General features: G+C 40.6%; 1 protein-coding gene across 3 annotated transcripts in view; it reads right to left on the bottom strand.

The window, feature by feature from the left end:
• tasp1.S (taspase 1 S homeolog) overlaps positions 1 to 17,127 on the bottom strand; it is a 54,520-nt gene that overhangs the window by 13,222 nt on the left and 24,171 nt on the right. For 2 of the 3 annotated variants that reach the window (XM_041564181.1, XM_041564182.1), the window contains exons 9-13: positions 14,291 to 14,410; positions 9,512 to 9,590; positions 3,587 to 3,697; positions 524 to 634; positions 314 to 387 (exon numbers count right to left, since the gene is read on the bottom strand). In XM_041564181.1, coding sequence (XP_041420115.1) covers positions 314 to 387; positions 524 to 634; positions 3,587 to 3,697; positions 9,512 to 9,590; positions 14,291 to 14,410 — 495 coding nt within the window. The remainder of the gene's footprint in view (positions 1 to 313; positions 388 to 523; positions 635 to 3,586; positions 3,698 to 9,511; positions 9,591 to 14,290; positions 14,411 to 17,127) is intronic. The other variant, XM_041564183.1, reaches the window with a different exon arrangement.

Below are 17,127 nucleotides of genomic sequence, written 5' to 3'. Positions count from 1 at the left end.
TTTGATACTCAATACAGTCATAAGTTGCCCTAAATTATTTATTTTTGATGTCACATCAAATTCTCTGCTCTGCTTGTATTTCCCACAAAAACCCTTGTATTTTTACAATTCAATGGCCACAGGACATTCCATGTTGGTGTTTTTTTTTTTGCTGGTGCAGAGATGCCTAAATCCTGCCACTGGCCTTCAGTCAGAAAACACTCAAATGTAAGCTTTCTGGGTAAAATAACTATTTCAAATAAAGGCAGGTTAAGTTTGGGTACTTTACCACATGTATATATATATATATATACAGTATATTCAGTATTCTTACCTTGGCTTTGCCATCCTGCGCTGACATGTAACCAACACACATACTCTCTGTTGTATGACTCCATAGAAATTCCACTGTAAAAATAACATCACAACAAAGTATGTTATATTTAAGCACCAGTGCAAAATGCTAGTTACATCTAGAATAGAATTATTTCCCAAGTCTGATACAAACATCATGACCTCCATGTAAGAAACAGACACCATTTACCTAGCAATGCCTGCTTTTCATCTGCAGAGCTGGGTTTTGTGGAACACCTGCATGATCGAAGTACAATAACTCCACCAAGAATGCTCTCTTCATTTGCTAGGAACGGTGAACCTAAAGAGAACAAAAATATGTCTTATATCAAAAGTGCTTCAGACAAATGGAAAGTTTGGTTGTGTCTTAAACTGTGTGTTGGTTTATATGCAGCCTGGATATCTGCATTATTAATTAGCACCTAGGAAATGGGTGAGTGCGTATTATTAATTTCTTGAGTTTTCAGTTAATATTTTACCATGTTAATTTTTTTTGCTTCTATGGCATTCTTGAATTTCAGCCTTTATTATAGCAAAAAAAATAAATTAAGGTTTAAAAAGTATTGACCTAGACCCAGCATATAGTACACTTCCCAATCCCTAATGGGGCTTCTTGAGATTTTCTTGGGTGTCTTCTTCTCCAGGTAGGCCCTTCAAGGTAACCATCATCTATTTTATAAATGCATGATATATACTGGGAATTCAGATACAACAAAAACAAATTGCTGCTGGGGAGAATCCAGTGTTTGGATGAACAGCACTCAAGATACCCACAAGTCACATGAGAACATTGCACAACTTTTTTTCAGGGAAGATCTGTGTTTCCAAAGATGCCCCAGTAGCTCCACATCTTCTTTTCTGCTGATTGACTGCACATGCTCTGTGCTGCTGTCACTTACTGAGCTTAGGAACCCACTCGCTGAATATTAAATAATTCAGATTATTGGTACATGGCAGCACAGGAACCACTGCAAATAGCATCAGAATTTAATAATAAGCCCGGTAGCAAAACCTCATTTTCTGCTGGATAATTAGTGATGAGCCCTAAGCTTAGCTTCTCAACAGCCAATCAGAGCCCACTGAGCATGTGAGTGTCACAGACACTTTCCAAGATGGTGACCCCCTGTGACAAGTTTGAAGTCCTGGATCATTGCTGCTATTGACAAGCTGAAACTTAGGTTCAGTATCAAAAAAAATTGATTTTTAGGGTTTAGTTTTACCTTTAAAGGTATAATTTGTTTAAGATACGGCGTGACGTCACCACACAGTGCAAAATTCGAAAATTGGTGCCAAATCTCCTTTTTAAGCCCTGCTCTTCCTGGTAACAGTGATCCTGCCTAAGTTTTATATATTATTGTGTTTGAATTCCTGTTTTTTTTACTCCTGCCTGATTTTTGACTCCGATTCCTGCCACCTGCCTTGACCCTTTTGCCTGATCTTCAACTACGTCTTGCCTAATCCTTGCCAGTACTTTGTTTTGAACTTGTTACTGTTTCTGCAGTACTCCTTGTAGATTTCGCAGCAGAAAGCCCAGGGCCCCAAAAGGGCGTTGGAGAACACCAGAATCCACAGGGGTGCCCCTGTGCATCCGAGTGTACCCACAGCTTCTAAGGTTCCTATCAGATGAGTATGTTACACCTATCTTCTGCCTGCAAATGAAAAAGCCTTTTAGTTGCCAAAAAGAAAACACACATGGCAACTAAGGCAATGAAGGTACAAGACAAAAGTTTACACTGACCCCTAACGCTTTCATCTATTCTAAATGGATTTAAAACACAGTGGAATCAGAATGATAAGTTTAGCTGAACCTTAGTGATTTCCAGGACATAGGCTGCCAAGAAATTTGAAAAGCTCAGCCTTACAAAAGACGGAAGGAAACGGTCTTATGAGATGTGGTGTAAATACATGTGTGGAGGGATCTCAATAATATGGCTCTGTTCATCTGGTTTCTCCTCCACAGCACAGGACAAGCCAAAACTATGGATCTCATAGGCAGGAAAATGCCAAGGGATAATCCATAATACCCTTAAAAAAAATACTGTAAGATCCATTGGATTCGGGGGATCAACTTTTTATATCCAAGATGGGGAACTTATTTGTTCACAACAGCTTAGTAGACAAAGAAGGGAGAACTATATGAATAACATACATGCACAGAGCTGTCAACTTGCGAAGATTTTTTTCTGAAGACCCCAAAGTGATGTCACGGAACCGTCAGCCCCCCTCTCCAATCGCTCCCCCCCCCACAAATCACATGCACAAATCTCTCTTGGTGCCGCAAATCTCTATCCGCACTTTCTCTAAAACACATGCTGAATATTTACTGAGCATTTGCATTCGGATTTTAAAGAGAATCTGCATGAAAAATCAGGGGAATGCTTAAAATTTGGGAGAACGTGGTAGGATGACCGGGGGAGAGGGTCAAAATCGGGTAACTCCCAAAAAATAAGGGGGGGGGGTTTGACAGCTCTTTATGCATATGTACAAACATGAACATCAATCAGGAACAAATTGGGGTACAATACGTGTGTTTTATCCTACAGAAAGGTCATCTCCCAAGGAGTCTATTGTAAGTAGTGATGAGTGAATCTGTCCCATTTCGCTTTGTCGAAAAAACTGAAAAAAATTGCGAAATTTTGCGAAACACATTGAAGTCTTATGGCAACTTTTTTTGTCCTAAGTCAATGGGCGTTTTTTCTTATGGCGACTTTTTTTGTCCTAATGCATTAAAGCATTAAAGTCAGTAAGTGTTTTTTTCTTATGGCAACTTTTTTTCCCAAATGCAATAAAGCCAATGTGTGTTTTTTCTTATGGCCTTTTTTGCGGCGGATTCTCGCTGCAGTTTCGTGGAAAAATTCCCAAATGGCGAAATTTGGTGTTTTGCTGTGAATCCATGGCTGGTGAATAAATTCGCTCATCACTAATTGTAAGCAAATAATTATATTATTTTAGTAATCTATATTGCTGGCAAAACAATCCTACTTGGTTTAATTCATGTTTATATGATTTTTAGTAGACAATTTATGAGGATCCAAACTGCTTCTTATCCCAAATACCAAACATTTTGGATAACAGATCCCACACCAGTACAGGCTGACAAATGTATTATTTCTTATTCTTATCTATTTTTCAGGAATTCTTTTTCGAGTATTTTTCCCCCCTACAAAAATCTTCTTACAAAATGTTATTAGGCAAAAGGATATATTGATTTTTTTTTTTTTTTTACAAGCAGACAGTTGTATCTTGCTCTTACCAATGAATTTATTTTGCATAGACTCTAGCAAAGCTTGGTGAGCATCTTCAGCCTGCAATGCAAGCGAACATTCTCTGGCCAATATGGTCCGTACAAGGTGCTCTCCACAGCCTACAACATAAAATGTCCTACAGGTTAAGAATAATACTTTCATGCACAGAATAATTTATACAAAATGCCATAATAAGATCATTTCTATACGCACTGTAACACATAAATTAGAACCATCCATCCATTAAGTATGCATTTCTATTTTTTATACAGCTCTTCTTGCATAAGCAGCACAAGATATTTTAAAGTACAAAACTGGGAGCATAAATATTGCAATAAATAAATATACACACTGTCACAAAAATGTGCAATGTGCTATGAGAAAAATAAAAAAAATAGATCAACTAATGTATTACCGTATATACTCGAGTATAAGCCGAGGTACCTAATTTTACCTCCAAAAACTGGGAAAGCTTATTGACTCGAGTATAAGCCGAGGGTGAGAAATGCAGCAGCTTCTGGTAAGTTTCAATCAAAAAATTGTGGGTTTCTGCTCCCATTGGAGGTGCCGGCGTCTCGTTTTTGGATGCCGGCGAATATTCTTGGAGACTATTCTTGGACGCCGCCAACTATTCTTGGACGCAGGCGACTATTCTTGGACGCCGGCGACCATTTTTGCGCTTGACCCGAGTATAAGCCGAGGTAGAGTTTTTCAGCATATTTTGGGTGCTGAAAAACTGGGCTTATACTTAGAGTATATACGGTAGTTTAGAACACCCGGAGTTGTTTCAGAAAAACATAAGAAGGTGAAGGTAGAAATAATTGGAAGAAGTTTTTATTTCTGGGGAACAATCTGAAACCAACTGAACTGTAAAAAGTGTTTGAAGGTGAACAACATCTTTAATATTTATGAACACGTGATAAAGTTGCTACAAATCCTATTCATTGAGTTGACATAGGTGTACACTGTCCCCCTACTTATTGATTTGTGTTCTTTATAAAAGAAGGCTTCTTCAGTGATGTAATATAAGAAATCCAGGCTTTCATAACTCAGTGCCTACTTTGCACCAAGGTCCATTGTCACAATGGTGATTATACCTCAAGAAAAAAAAAGTAAAAACTTCTAGGAACCCTAAACCTTCTTCCTTGTACCAAGACATCATTCCACATTGACGCAATATATTTAATGGTAAAAAAAAAAATAAGCACCTGCTTTGAGAGCCACTGGTTGGTGATCACTGCTCAAAAGTATATTTTAAAAAAATGTTGTGTGGCTTAAAAAATGTTGCACGGAAAATCGTCCATTGACTTCAATGAATTTTTTTCCATTTCGCAAATTCTTTGGTGAAGCGAAACGGGTCAGATTCACTCGTTACTACTCACCAGAAATCATTAGCAGAAAGTGAATGGACAGCAGTAGAGACATGGGAGGCTACTGGGGGCCTTTTCAGAGGAACAGATCTTCAATGCTAGTGTTAGACTTGGTTTAGTACACAACATAAAGAGGCCAATTTCTTTTCAATTTCTTTCTTTTCAATTTCTTTCAGCATTAGCAATTTCTAAGGAAGCTCTGTGTCAGTAATCAGGCAGGGTTTCATGCCAATGGACCTCAGCAATCTATGTTATTTTATCCAAATGGCCTTTTGAAACAAAGAAAAACTTAAAACACCTAAAAGCTGCTGAAGTCTTTCTCCATTTCAAAACTGGTTTGCATGTTTTACAGACTAGGAAAGCAAAAATAATAGAGAAATGGATTAAAATGTGTTTCCATTTTGATGACTCAACGGCTAATCGCAGTCACTGATAATGTATATATGATTCAGAAGACTTTTACTCAAGAGATGGATAAATCATGCGTCATCGGCCACTGCCCGTTCGGTGTCCTATGTAACGTAGAGTGCGACACCCTATCTTCAAGACACCCTGACACTGCCTGTTTTGAAGATAGGGTGTTGCACACCTGTGGGCTGGGCTGTCAAAATCAAGACTCTCCCAGGGAAAATGGGACAGTTGGGAGGTATGTAATAGCCCTTTGGCATTGTGACCCAATTATACCCCTTATACAGGTATGGGACCCATTATCCAGAATGCTCGGGACCTGGGGCTGGTGAACTACTAAGGTTCCAAGTGGAGAAGAAGGCTGTTTCTTAACCACAATTGGATTTCAACAGCTTAATTTGTACATATTAATGAAGAAAAAAAAAAAAAGACTACTTTTCAGGGCAGAGCCATATGGTCACCTGGCGACAAATCTCCTCTTCTTTGGTGCGACTAATCTCCCCGAACTGTCTTCCCCTTGACTAGAATGCAAATTGCCGGCGGGATGGCACTCGGAGTGACTCAGTGACTAATCACCCCTGAATCTGACCGCGTGTCTCTGCCCTAAACTGGAACATTACTAAATATTCTCTGGCAAGGGAACAACATGTACTTTTGGTTATAATTCAAAGATCCACAGACAGAACAAGGGAGTCACAGAGACAGTCACAGAGGCCACTTGTCATCTTAATGAAAGCAATTAAACTAGCCAGTCATACACAACATCAAAAGGTAATGACTCTGGAGAGACAATCTTTCTCTATTTACATCAATATTGATCAATGATTCAGAGAAAACAAGTGTCTACAGACAAAATTAAAGATTGAGTCTTGACCTTGTAGCAATGCGTCATGATAAACTGAAAGCCCTGACCCTTCTTAGGCTTGCAGATTAGAGGGCTGGATAATAGTAATTCAAATACAAGTATGGGATGTGTTATCCGGAAACCCATTATCTAGAGAGTTCCGAATTACAGAAAGGTCATCACCCATAGACTCCATTTTATCCAAATAATCCAAACTTTTAAAAATAATTTCCTTTTTCTATGTAACAATAAAACAGTAACTGATCCCAACTAAGATATAATTAATCCTTATTGGAGGCAAAACCAGCCTATTGGGTTTATTTCATGTTTACATGATTTTCTAATAAATTTAAGATATGAAGATCCAAATTACAGAAAGATCCATTATCAGGAAAACCCCAGGTCCCGAGCATTCTGGATAACAGGTCCCATACCTGTATAAGGGGTATAATTGGATCACAATGCCAAAGGGCTATTACATACCTCCCAACTGTCCCATTTTCCCTGGGAGAGTCTTGATTTTGACAGCCCAGCCCACAGATATAATTAATTCTACTTGATATAATTAATCCTTATTGGAGGCAAAACCAGCCTATTGGGTTTATTTATGTTTATATGATTTTCTAGTAGACTTAAGGTATGAAGATCCGAAATACTGAAAGATCCGTTATCCGGAAACCCCCAGGTCCCAAGCATTCTGGATAACAGGTCCCATACCCTGCGTGAAGACAGAAGTACCGTAGCTTTCTTCATGGTGCAAACTCCTACAGGCCCTGGGTTTTTGGTAAGTCGCTACAATCACTTGGGGATGCCAAACGTTTGGCACCCCCAAGTGTCTCCAGCCTTTCTTTCTCCTTTAAAGCCTCCATTTTGTGTTAGGAGCCGTGTACCATGCCTAATTACTGTTGCCCCTGTATGGCGCACACTATCTCTTCACTGATGGATATACATAGCTAGACTGAGGCACCATAAATATGTGTAATGTGTGTGTACAAGAGACTTCAACCCTTTCTCCATTGCTGACAAACTGCCTTGGCTTAGACTTGTGAAATGTACCAGTTTTCTTTAACCCACTCACCCTAGGCTTATACTCGAGTCGATACATTTTCCCAGTTTTTGTAGGTAAAATTAGGTACCTCGGCTTATACTCGAGTATATACGGTAATGCTGCTCTGAGTCCTCTGTCAAAAGAAACAGCACATTTCTTTCCTTCTATTGTGTACTCATGGGCTTCTGTATCAGACTTCCTGTTTTCAGCTTAAACCTCCAGGGCTAGGGCTTGAGCATGCTCAGTTTGCTCCTCTCCTCCCTGCTGTAATCTGAGCCCAGGGCTATGAGCAAGCAGGGAGAGACTCAAGCAGGAAGTGATGTCACAACAAGCTAATATGGCAGCTGCTATCCTAAACAAACAGACAGGGTCTAGAGCTGTTTACTCAGGTATAGTAAAGCATTCTGCAGAATAAATATAGTGTTATAGCTTGCATTATTGTGGCTAAACTATTGGCAATATACTGCTTTCAGGTGTGTGAATAGCAGGAGAGCACCAATGCTAGAACGTAGGTACTACTTATTGTGACATTTTTTCTGCTGTGCATTTCATTGACTGTGTAAGGATATTTTCTTTGGCAGTAAGACATGGGCAAAATTGTAGTTCTTTTCTTCAGGTTGTTGTTAATGATGGCGGGGGATTAATAAACAGAACAATTGGACAGCTATAGTGATGTAGGTATACAGTCAGCATAGCATTGGGTCTTATATTGTTTGAGATAATGCAGCAGAAGGTACCACTAAAACATCTAGTACCTGGTTAGTTAAAGGGATGCTGTTACAGAAAAATTTATATATTTTTTTTTTAAAAAAAACATCAGTTAATAATCATTCTTCAGCAACAGTCTGCACTGCAATCCAGTTTTCAAAATAGCAAACAGATTGTTTTATATTTTACTTTGAAATATAACATGGGGCTAGACATGCTGTTAGTTTCCCAGGTGTACTCAGTCATATGACTTGTGCTATGGTAAACTTCAGTCACTCTTTACTGCTGTACTGCATATCACCCTCAAACCTCCCCCCCAGCAGCCTAACAACAGAACAATGGAAAGGTAAGCAGATAGCAGCTCCCTAACTCAAAATAACAGCTACCTGCCACCTGCACTGCCAAAAATTGGCCCATGCCCCACCTAGTGGTAGATATAAGAATATCACTTGAAAGTAGGGATGCACTAAATACACTATTTTGGATTCGGCCTCGAATCCTTCGCAAAAGATTTGACCCAATACTGAACCGAATCCAGGGGAGGGAAGGAGAAAACATTTTTTACTTCCTTGTTTTGTGACAAAGTCACACGATTTCCCTCCTCATCCCTAATTTGCATATGCAAATTAGGATTAACATTCGGTTCGGCCGGCAGAAGGATTCGGCGGAATCAGAATCCTGGCTGAATTGCGAACCAAATCCTGGATTCGTGCATCCCTACTCGAAAGTAAAAATTCAATTCCCACTGCGACTTTTCCAGTTACACTGAACAATAGCCTGTCTGAAAGCGGTTCCATTGTGAAGAGCTGGCTCTGTCTGAAAGCACAGAAACAGGCAAAATGACTTGAGATAGCCGTCTACTTGCCAATTATACAACTAAAAAAATATACTTGTTTGCGTCAGGAATAAAATGTTATATTGTAGCGTGAATTATTTGAAATGTAAACAGTGCGCGTTAGAAATAAAACAACATCATAAAAATCATGACAGAATCCCTTTAATGCACAGATTTACCCCGCTATACGACGCTGATCAAAGGAATCACAAGAGACGTTTGAGCTCAATTTCCTTGCGACTTTATTTGGCACAGACCCTGACAAAGTGCCAGGAGAGAAGGCACGAAACGCGTAGGTTTCCTCACCAACCCACTGCCACAAGTTCACTAGATGTGCCAAATAAAGCCGCAAGGAAATTGAGCTCAAACGTCTTGTGATTCCTTCGATCAGCGCCGTATAGCGGGGTAAATCTGTGCACTATAGTTACCTCCTGAACGAGGTGAGGAGGATCCCGCGAGAGCTGCTACCGAGGGGAGAGACGCTGCGCTATCAAGAAGGGTGAGCTCCGATACATTTTCTATACTTAACTTTGTGCAGAATCCCTTTAAGCAAGCATTATAATACTGTATCAATAGATAATTGTATATAGTGCATTTGTGGATATAGTCACAATACAGTAATCATACATAAACATAAATAACAGACGTGGGCAGATTTTATTTCACTTGTACATCACTGAGGTTTAAGTAAATGTTGAATGGAAGAATGGAAGAATATACCTGAAGTACTCACAGCTGTAGAATAAGGATTGTGAACTCCAGTGTTTTCAGCCCAGCAGCCACATCCATAGAGAGCGGCCTATAAACAAGATGCAACAAGGGCAGCAGTTAGACTACCGGCTAAAAACAATGGCACATTCTCTAGCGAAACATTGACAAAAGAGAGACAAGCTAAATATTTGGATATTAAACTATATGTAAGTATTCCCTTGTAAATCTTCTCATCTGAAACATACAATCACCTATTATAGGCTCACATTCTGAAAGCATCATAAGGGAGACTGTTGCCTATCAAGCAAATTACCCCCAGAAGTAATAAAAGGCATGAAGTTTGCCAAGGTGAAGTGACCTACCAATAAGATATTTCCATTTTAAACAGGTGACCAATAGATTCCTTCTGTTGATCGGGCCCTATGGGTCACTGTACCTAGGCAGACTTATTGGCGTTCATTTATAAACACTGGTCAAATTTGCACCTGGGCAATAACCTATAACAACCAATCAGTGACTGGGAAAGAAGACAATGGATTGGTGACCATTGGTTACTGCCCAGATGCAAATTTGCCCAGTGTTTAAAAATGACCTCTAGTGTTTTTAATTAAATAATTTCATAAATTCTTTATGTCTGGTGGGATGATATTTCAAGGCATTCAAGCCCGAGCCCTATGGAATGCTTACCCACGGTGCTCGGACCCTAGGAAGTCAGCAGTTCCTCAACACAGTCAAGAACAAAGGAAACCGGTACCGGCACACAGGGCGAATTCAAGAAGGGGACTAGCCCCTTACGTGTTTATTAGTCAACACAACGTTTCAGGGGCAGTTCCCCCTTCGTCAGGTGATGAAGGGGGAACTGCCCCTGAAACGTTGTGTTGACTAATAAACATGTAAGGGGCTAGTCCCCTTCTTGAATTCGCCCTGTGTGCCGGTACCTGTATCCTTTGTTCCATGATATTTCAAGGCCACAGCCGCCAAGAACATCTACTGAGATGATGATTGCTGATCTCTTGCTATAACTTGCCTGCCAACTTGACAACAGAATACATATGAGGAGCGATCATATCCTTACACCTCTAAAGTAGAAATCTGAAGGACACAATGAATTAAACATTACCTCTCAACCCATCAAAGTATCTGTGAGTGGCATGTGATACCACTCCGTGAAATGTAGGTTGTCCACATAGGCCAGTCAATTGTAGTGAACACCATGAAAAGACCAAGTTCACTTGGTGAAGTTCAGAAGCAACTCAGAAAGAAGAGAGAAGAAACCCTAAAAACAGATTACAGAACTCTAGCCTTAATGGAGAACCAAACCCTTAATTTAAAAAAAAAAACCCCTAACCCCCTACCCTACATAGACCCCCCTGCCCCTAATTGTTTACTTACTCCTTGGTGCGGGTACAGGGCATCGGAGTTCACAGCAGCCATTTACCTCTCTTCAGTAACCTTTGGGTCTTCTTTCGGCACTTCTGCAATTTCCGCGACTTTCTTCGCATGCACAGTTGTCACGAAACAGAAGACTGCTCCAACTGCGCATGCACCAATATCTCTTCCCAAAGATTACCGAAGAGAAGAAGATGGCACCCGTGAACTCCAATGCCTTGAATCTGCACGAGGGGTAAGGTAAGAGTTAGGGGCATTTACCAGGGGTAACAGCTAGGCTGGGGGAGCATAGAGGAGGGTCTATGTAGGGTAGGGTTTTTTTTAATTAAGGGTTTCGTTTTAACTGCCACACAAGGAAAATAAAGGCAACAGTCCTATCTCAAAGCAGTTGAAAGGCACGCTAAGCAACTTTCTAAATTGAATTTTGTATAAGCAGAACACAGGCATATTAGAGTGGTTTAAACCCAAAGGCCAAAAGTGCATCCCCTCAACAACTCCTTGGTGTTTAAATGTTTGACAAAACAAAACAAATATAACATCAATCAGAAGAAAGAGAAGTTGAGCAGCGCTGACATGAGAGCAATGGTGGCCATAGACTCAAAGATCCGCTCGTTTGGCGACATCGCCAAACGAGCGGATCTTTCCCTGATATGCCACTAACGGCATGGCTATATCGGCCGTATGGCCGAACGATCGAATTACGATGCGCCAAGGGGCTCCGACGGGTCGGTCGGTTAAAAATCAAACCTTCCCGATCGATATCGTGGTGGCCAGATATCGATCGGGAAGACCCGTCAGAAGCCCCCATACACGGGCAGATAAGCTGTCAAATCGGTCCAAACGACCAATATCAGCAGCTTTATCTGCCCGTGTATGGCCACCTTAAGTATGTGTTCACATATCCATTACTATTCTACAGATTTCTCTTTTATCCTGCACAGGTGGGAAGCCATTAAAGTAAGAGATCATCAATAATGAGTAAAAACCACACAACACTGCTTGAACGTCAAAAACAACGGCATACTTGTATCCAAAACCACTCACTTTCTGAGCTCCTTCTGTGCTCTGCAAGGTTTTACCACTTCTTGACAGAGTGAGCAACACACGTACAGCATTACTTGTAGTATACACATGCATTTTATTCTTATTATATTTAGCCATTTTTTTTCTGTAATTTGGATCTTTATACCTTAAGTCCTCTAAAAAGAAATCATGCAAACATTAAATAAACCCAATAAGCTGGTTTTGCTTCCAATAAGTATACATTATATGTTAGTTTTGATCAAGTACAAGCTACTGTTTTATTGTAACAGAGAAAAATGAAATAGTTTATACAAGTCTGGATTATATGGATAAAATGGAGTCATTCGGAGATAGCCTTCCGAAAATTCAGAACTTTCTGGATAAAGGGTTTCCGGATAACTGATCCCATACCAGTACCTTTTCTAACTTAACCCCCAACAACTTCCTTATGCCCACTTTTTTGGCTGCTTTTTCTTCTGACTTGTGCTTTATCTCCGTTTTGCGATTACCCCTATTCTGTTTTCCACTTTTGGCTCCCATTTCACTTTATTTTGAGCTTATTTACTGCTTCTGATCTCCCGCTGTTACAGTCAGGCCAACGCACTCGTCTCTGACTAATGTTTCTCTGAACTCGTAGGTGTGGCAGCGATCTAGAGGTATGTCCTTTATCTGGTTAAATATGAACTTTTCAGAGAGAAACCTGTCATATGGCAAAGAAGAAAGCCAGGACTTGACCTTTTCAAATCTAGTTCAGTAATTCGAATTAGTGATTTTTTATTTGGGAAAAGTTCCGCTCACATTAAAATCATAAATTATATTATATCATTATATAAAATCATTATCATTTCTGCCTTTGGCTCTCTCATTTCTCCAACATGTCAGGCAGAATAGGAGCGTGGGCTGCACTTCTACACTGCCTCTGGGAAGGACATAGCTTTAAAGGAAAACTATGCCCCCGACAAATGTCAGTTTCCATGAAAATATATTGCATAAAACACCCTATGTATACAACCCTGCTTCATCTAAATAAACCATTTTCAGAAAAATGTGTTTTTTTCAGTATGTGCCATTGGGTAACCCTAAATAGAAAATTGTCATTTTAAATACTAAGGATGGCCCCCTGGGATTATGATTCACAGTGCACATGAATCAACCAAGGGCATGCATACATGTTAGGTCACATGAGCCAATGAACAGACAAAGCTCTGTATTTTACTCCTACACTTCCTCCTGTTACAGATAGAGCTGCAGTATTTCTGGTCAGGTGATCACTGAGGAAACACACAGACCATTCCTAAACGGTGGCTTAAAGGAGAAGGAAAGTCATCTTGCACTTGGGGGTGCCAAATATTAGTCACCCCCAAGGGATTGTATTGACTTACATGAAACCCCAGGCCGGTGCTCCTATCAGCAGAAAACTGCACCGGCCCGGAGTTATACCAGTGAGCACCACAGAGCAATCTTCTTCCAGGTTCTTCTTTCTTCAAATTTCCCAGGGCAAACGCATGCGCAGTAGAATGAAATAGTCGACTTTTTAGTTTGGCTTTTCGTTCTACTGCACATGAGTAGCCGCCGAAGAAAGAGGTCGCTCTGTGGTGCTCACTGGTATAACCCCGGGCCGGTGCAGTTCTGCTGATAGGAGCACTGGCCTGGGGTTCCGGGTAAGTCAATACAATCACTTGGGGTGCCTAACATTTGGCACCCCCGAGTGCAAACAGGCTTTCCTTCTCTTTTAAAGTTAATGATGTAAAAGGGCAATATTTACTGATTTAAATCTGAAGATATAGTTTTCCTTTACGAGGACAATAATCACAGTTGTCCGACACGTTCCTATAAAAATCATATCTAGGAGCTGCTGCAAGCAGAATAATTTCAACTAAAAGCTCCCCCAAAGCCGCCACCAGCCCCGCGAACCTTCGTTGACCCGACCCTCTGACACTGCTAAATTATCTTCTCTGTTGAGCGATCCTTCCATAGGCTGATGTCCTGTTTTAATTTGTAATTAGCCTATGGAAGGGTCGCGCGTCACTGAAACAAAAGAGAAGATCATTTAGCAGTGTCAGAGGGTCGGGTCAACAACCGTTCCTGGGGTGGCTTTGGGGAAGCTTTTATTTGAAAATATTCTGCGTGCTGCAGCTTATAGATATGGACACGTTCCTATGATTTTAATAGGAACGAGTCGGTATCGCATTAACGTCAGAAGTGCCCTGTCGTCTACTTTATATAATATTATGGAGAGGACTCATCCAACAAAAACCCTGTATATGTAGGGGCAGGAGCCCCATTCTTGGTAATTCAAAGATGCCATTTGCATCTTCAGTTCATAAAGTGAAGCATGAGATGATGTAGGCTTTAATAAAGAATATATTCATTCACCTGGCCAACTCTCCCGGGATGCTTCATGGCTAATCCTCCACTGGAAACAGCAGCAGCGACATTCCCATCCTGATCTACAACAATTGCTCCAACAGTGTCCAAAGTCCTTGAGTCATTCTCCTGTGGAGTAATAACAACCGGTGTTTATAAAAGAACATTAACAAGGAAAGTCAGCCTGAGCAGAAACGTATGCATTTCATTTTCTGCTGGCAAAATCAAAAGTACCGTATATATACTCGAGTATAAGCCAAGTTTTTCAGCCCCCAAAATATGCGTCCAAGAATAGCCGCCGGCATCCAAGAATATTCGCAATGGGAGCAGAAACCCTCAATTTATTGATTGAAACTTACCAGAAGCTGCTGCATTTCTCACCCTAGGCTTATACTCGAGTCAATAAGCTTTCCCAGTTTTTGGAGGTAAAATTAGAAACCTCGGGACGGCTTACACTCGAGTATATACGGTATGTCATATTTTTGCATTGTTTATCTTGGTATATAATAGATAGCCCAGCTCACGTGATAAATACTTTTCATAGCTGCATTTTCACAATTTATAGAATACACATCATTATGCTGTGACATTTTAAGTTCATAGCTTTTTCAGAGAAATGTGATGCTTAACATCCCAACAGTTAGAGCTTGGCAATACATACCTCCCGACAATTTGGAAATAAAAAGAGGGACAAAAAGATTTGGTGGGCGGAGAAGGAGGCGATTTTCGACCACTCCCATTTTTGTGGCCACACCCACTAATTCCCATCTGTTGCAGGTTACGTAAGTTTGAACAACATTTTTCTAATGAAGGTGAATTGCCCTTTAAGCTGCAAGTCACAGTTTCCCCAAGAGGCCTGCTTATCTTAAATTGTTACAATTGTTTCTTTGCTTATCTTAAAGGGTTACAAAAGTATCACCTGCCACATATTCTGGGCTCTCTGCCAAAAGCCAATTAAGTTTTAGAAACTTTGTATCTTTTTCTGGCTGTTCAGTGCAGGAGATCAAAGAGAAAGTTATGACTATTCAGTAACATTTCGGGAATAAGGGATGAGCGGTCAAAATCGGACCAGTCCCTGGCACTCCGAAGACGTGAATCCCTGGTGCACAGTGAAAGAGGTATTGGCCACCTCACAACCAACATGGGAAAGGGATCAAAGTCACCGGCAAACAGGGAATAACGCTAGCAGGGTGAACCCTTGCAAGAATTATTGCGGGATGCAAAGTTTTGGGGGAAAAACTCCTTTGTCAAGCATGGGTTTTTGCTCCGAAACATTGCATTGCGCAATAATTCTTGCAAGGGTTCGCCCTGCTAGCGTTATTCCCTGTGTGCCGGTGACTTTGATCCCTTTCCCAATATACCTAGGACATGGATACATACCTCAGTGCCTCTGCTCCTGTTTACTGCAACATTTCATTTCCTCTTGAGTAACTTATATAAGGAGGCGCCGCACTACTCACTTCAATGAATACAGAATATGAGAAATGTGTTTGACAATCCTATACTTTTTTTCATGGAAACATATGGGTGCAGATTTACTAATCTCAATTGAAGGATTCGGACAATAAAAAATTCGAATTTCGAAGTTTTTTTTTGGGTACTTCGACCATTGAATGGGTCAAATTCGATCGAATCGAATGATTCGAGCGATTCAAAGTAAAAATCGTTTGACTATTCGACCATTCGATCCGACCCTTAGTAAATCTGCTCCCTGGTGTTGTTAAGCCAAACATCCAGGGAACCCGAGTGCAAAGCAGCAGAACTGAAGGAGGATCACAAGTGCTGGTGAGAACCCTTTTTATGCATTAATCAACCACTGCACATATCTTCACTCAAGGGTCAAGTAGGGCTCCTTCTATCCATGAGAGAGGTTGGAGAGATTACACACAGACTCAACCATGCTTCTAAATGCAATCCTGCCTTATTCTCTCCAATTCAGTTAAACTGATTCAATAACAGTGGAATAGAGAAGTCACCAGAGTCAAGGTAGAGTAAACCACGGAGAGGTGGCCAGTTTAGTCATTTGCCAAACTGGCCGTCCCAGTGATTATCTGTCCTCTGATTGAATTACATGGGGTGTTCCTATTCCATCCAGACCAAAAACAAATCTGCTATAATCACAACATTTTTGTACACATGTACCCACAACCTACAATGAACAAATACAAAAACCTAAGGTTGACACTGATGTTGGCTTATGTATTGGTGTGAACCAACTAGAGTTTGATATTATTTTTAGCGGAAAAAGGAACTAAAATATTCTGAAAGCTTGCTATGATTATCTTAGTTAGCCAATGATGGTATCACCTTTATACCATTTTCGTTGTTTTTTTTTGTTTTTTTTCAAATGGGTAACCCTGTAACATTTTGACGGTACGACAAGTTTACCTGTCTGCTGCCCTAATCACTCATATCAGCAACGTTGTTCAACCCATTTAATTGCATATTAAAGGAAAACTAAAAAATACGTGTGCCCTTGGTTTGTGTGTAAGCACAGTTTATTGTATGAGCAGGGGGAGGACCTTTGTACTAAAAATGGCAGTTTTCCTAGTTTGTGTTATCGAACGGCACATACCGTATATACTCGAGTATAAGCCGACCCGAGTATAAGCTGAGGTACCTAATTTTACCTACGAAAACTGGGAAAACTTATTGACTCGAGTATAAGCCTAGACACAACTACAGCCCTGTCTCCCAGCAGCGCACATTCTGCCAAAGCGACCCCCCAGCGATCAACCGGACTTCTTTGCAAAGTTGATGGTGACAGAGAATTGCCAAACGGATTACTGTGTGCATTGTCCCACTGTCCCACTACCATGTGCAGAGGGCGCTGTGTGATATTGTCA

Source organism: Xenopus laevis, chromosome 5S (assembly GCF_017654675.1).
Source record: "Xenopus laevis strain J_2021 chromosome 5S, Xenopus_laevis_v10.1, whole genome shotgun sequence".
Lineage (NCBI taxonomy): Eukaryota > Metazoa > Chordata > Amphibia > Anura > Pipidae > Xenopus > Xenopus laevis.
The sequence above is the reverse complement of the archived record's forward strand: the minus strand, read 5'-3'. Positions and strand labels throughout refer to the sequence as shown.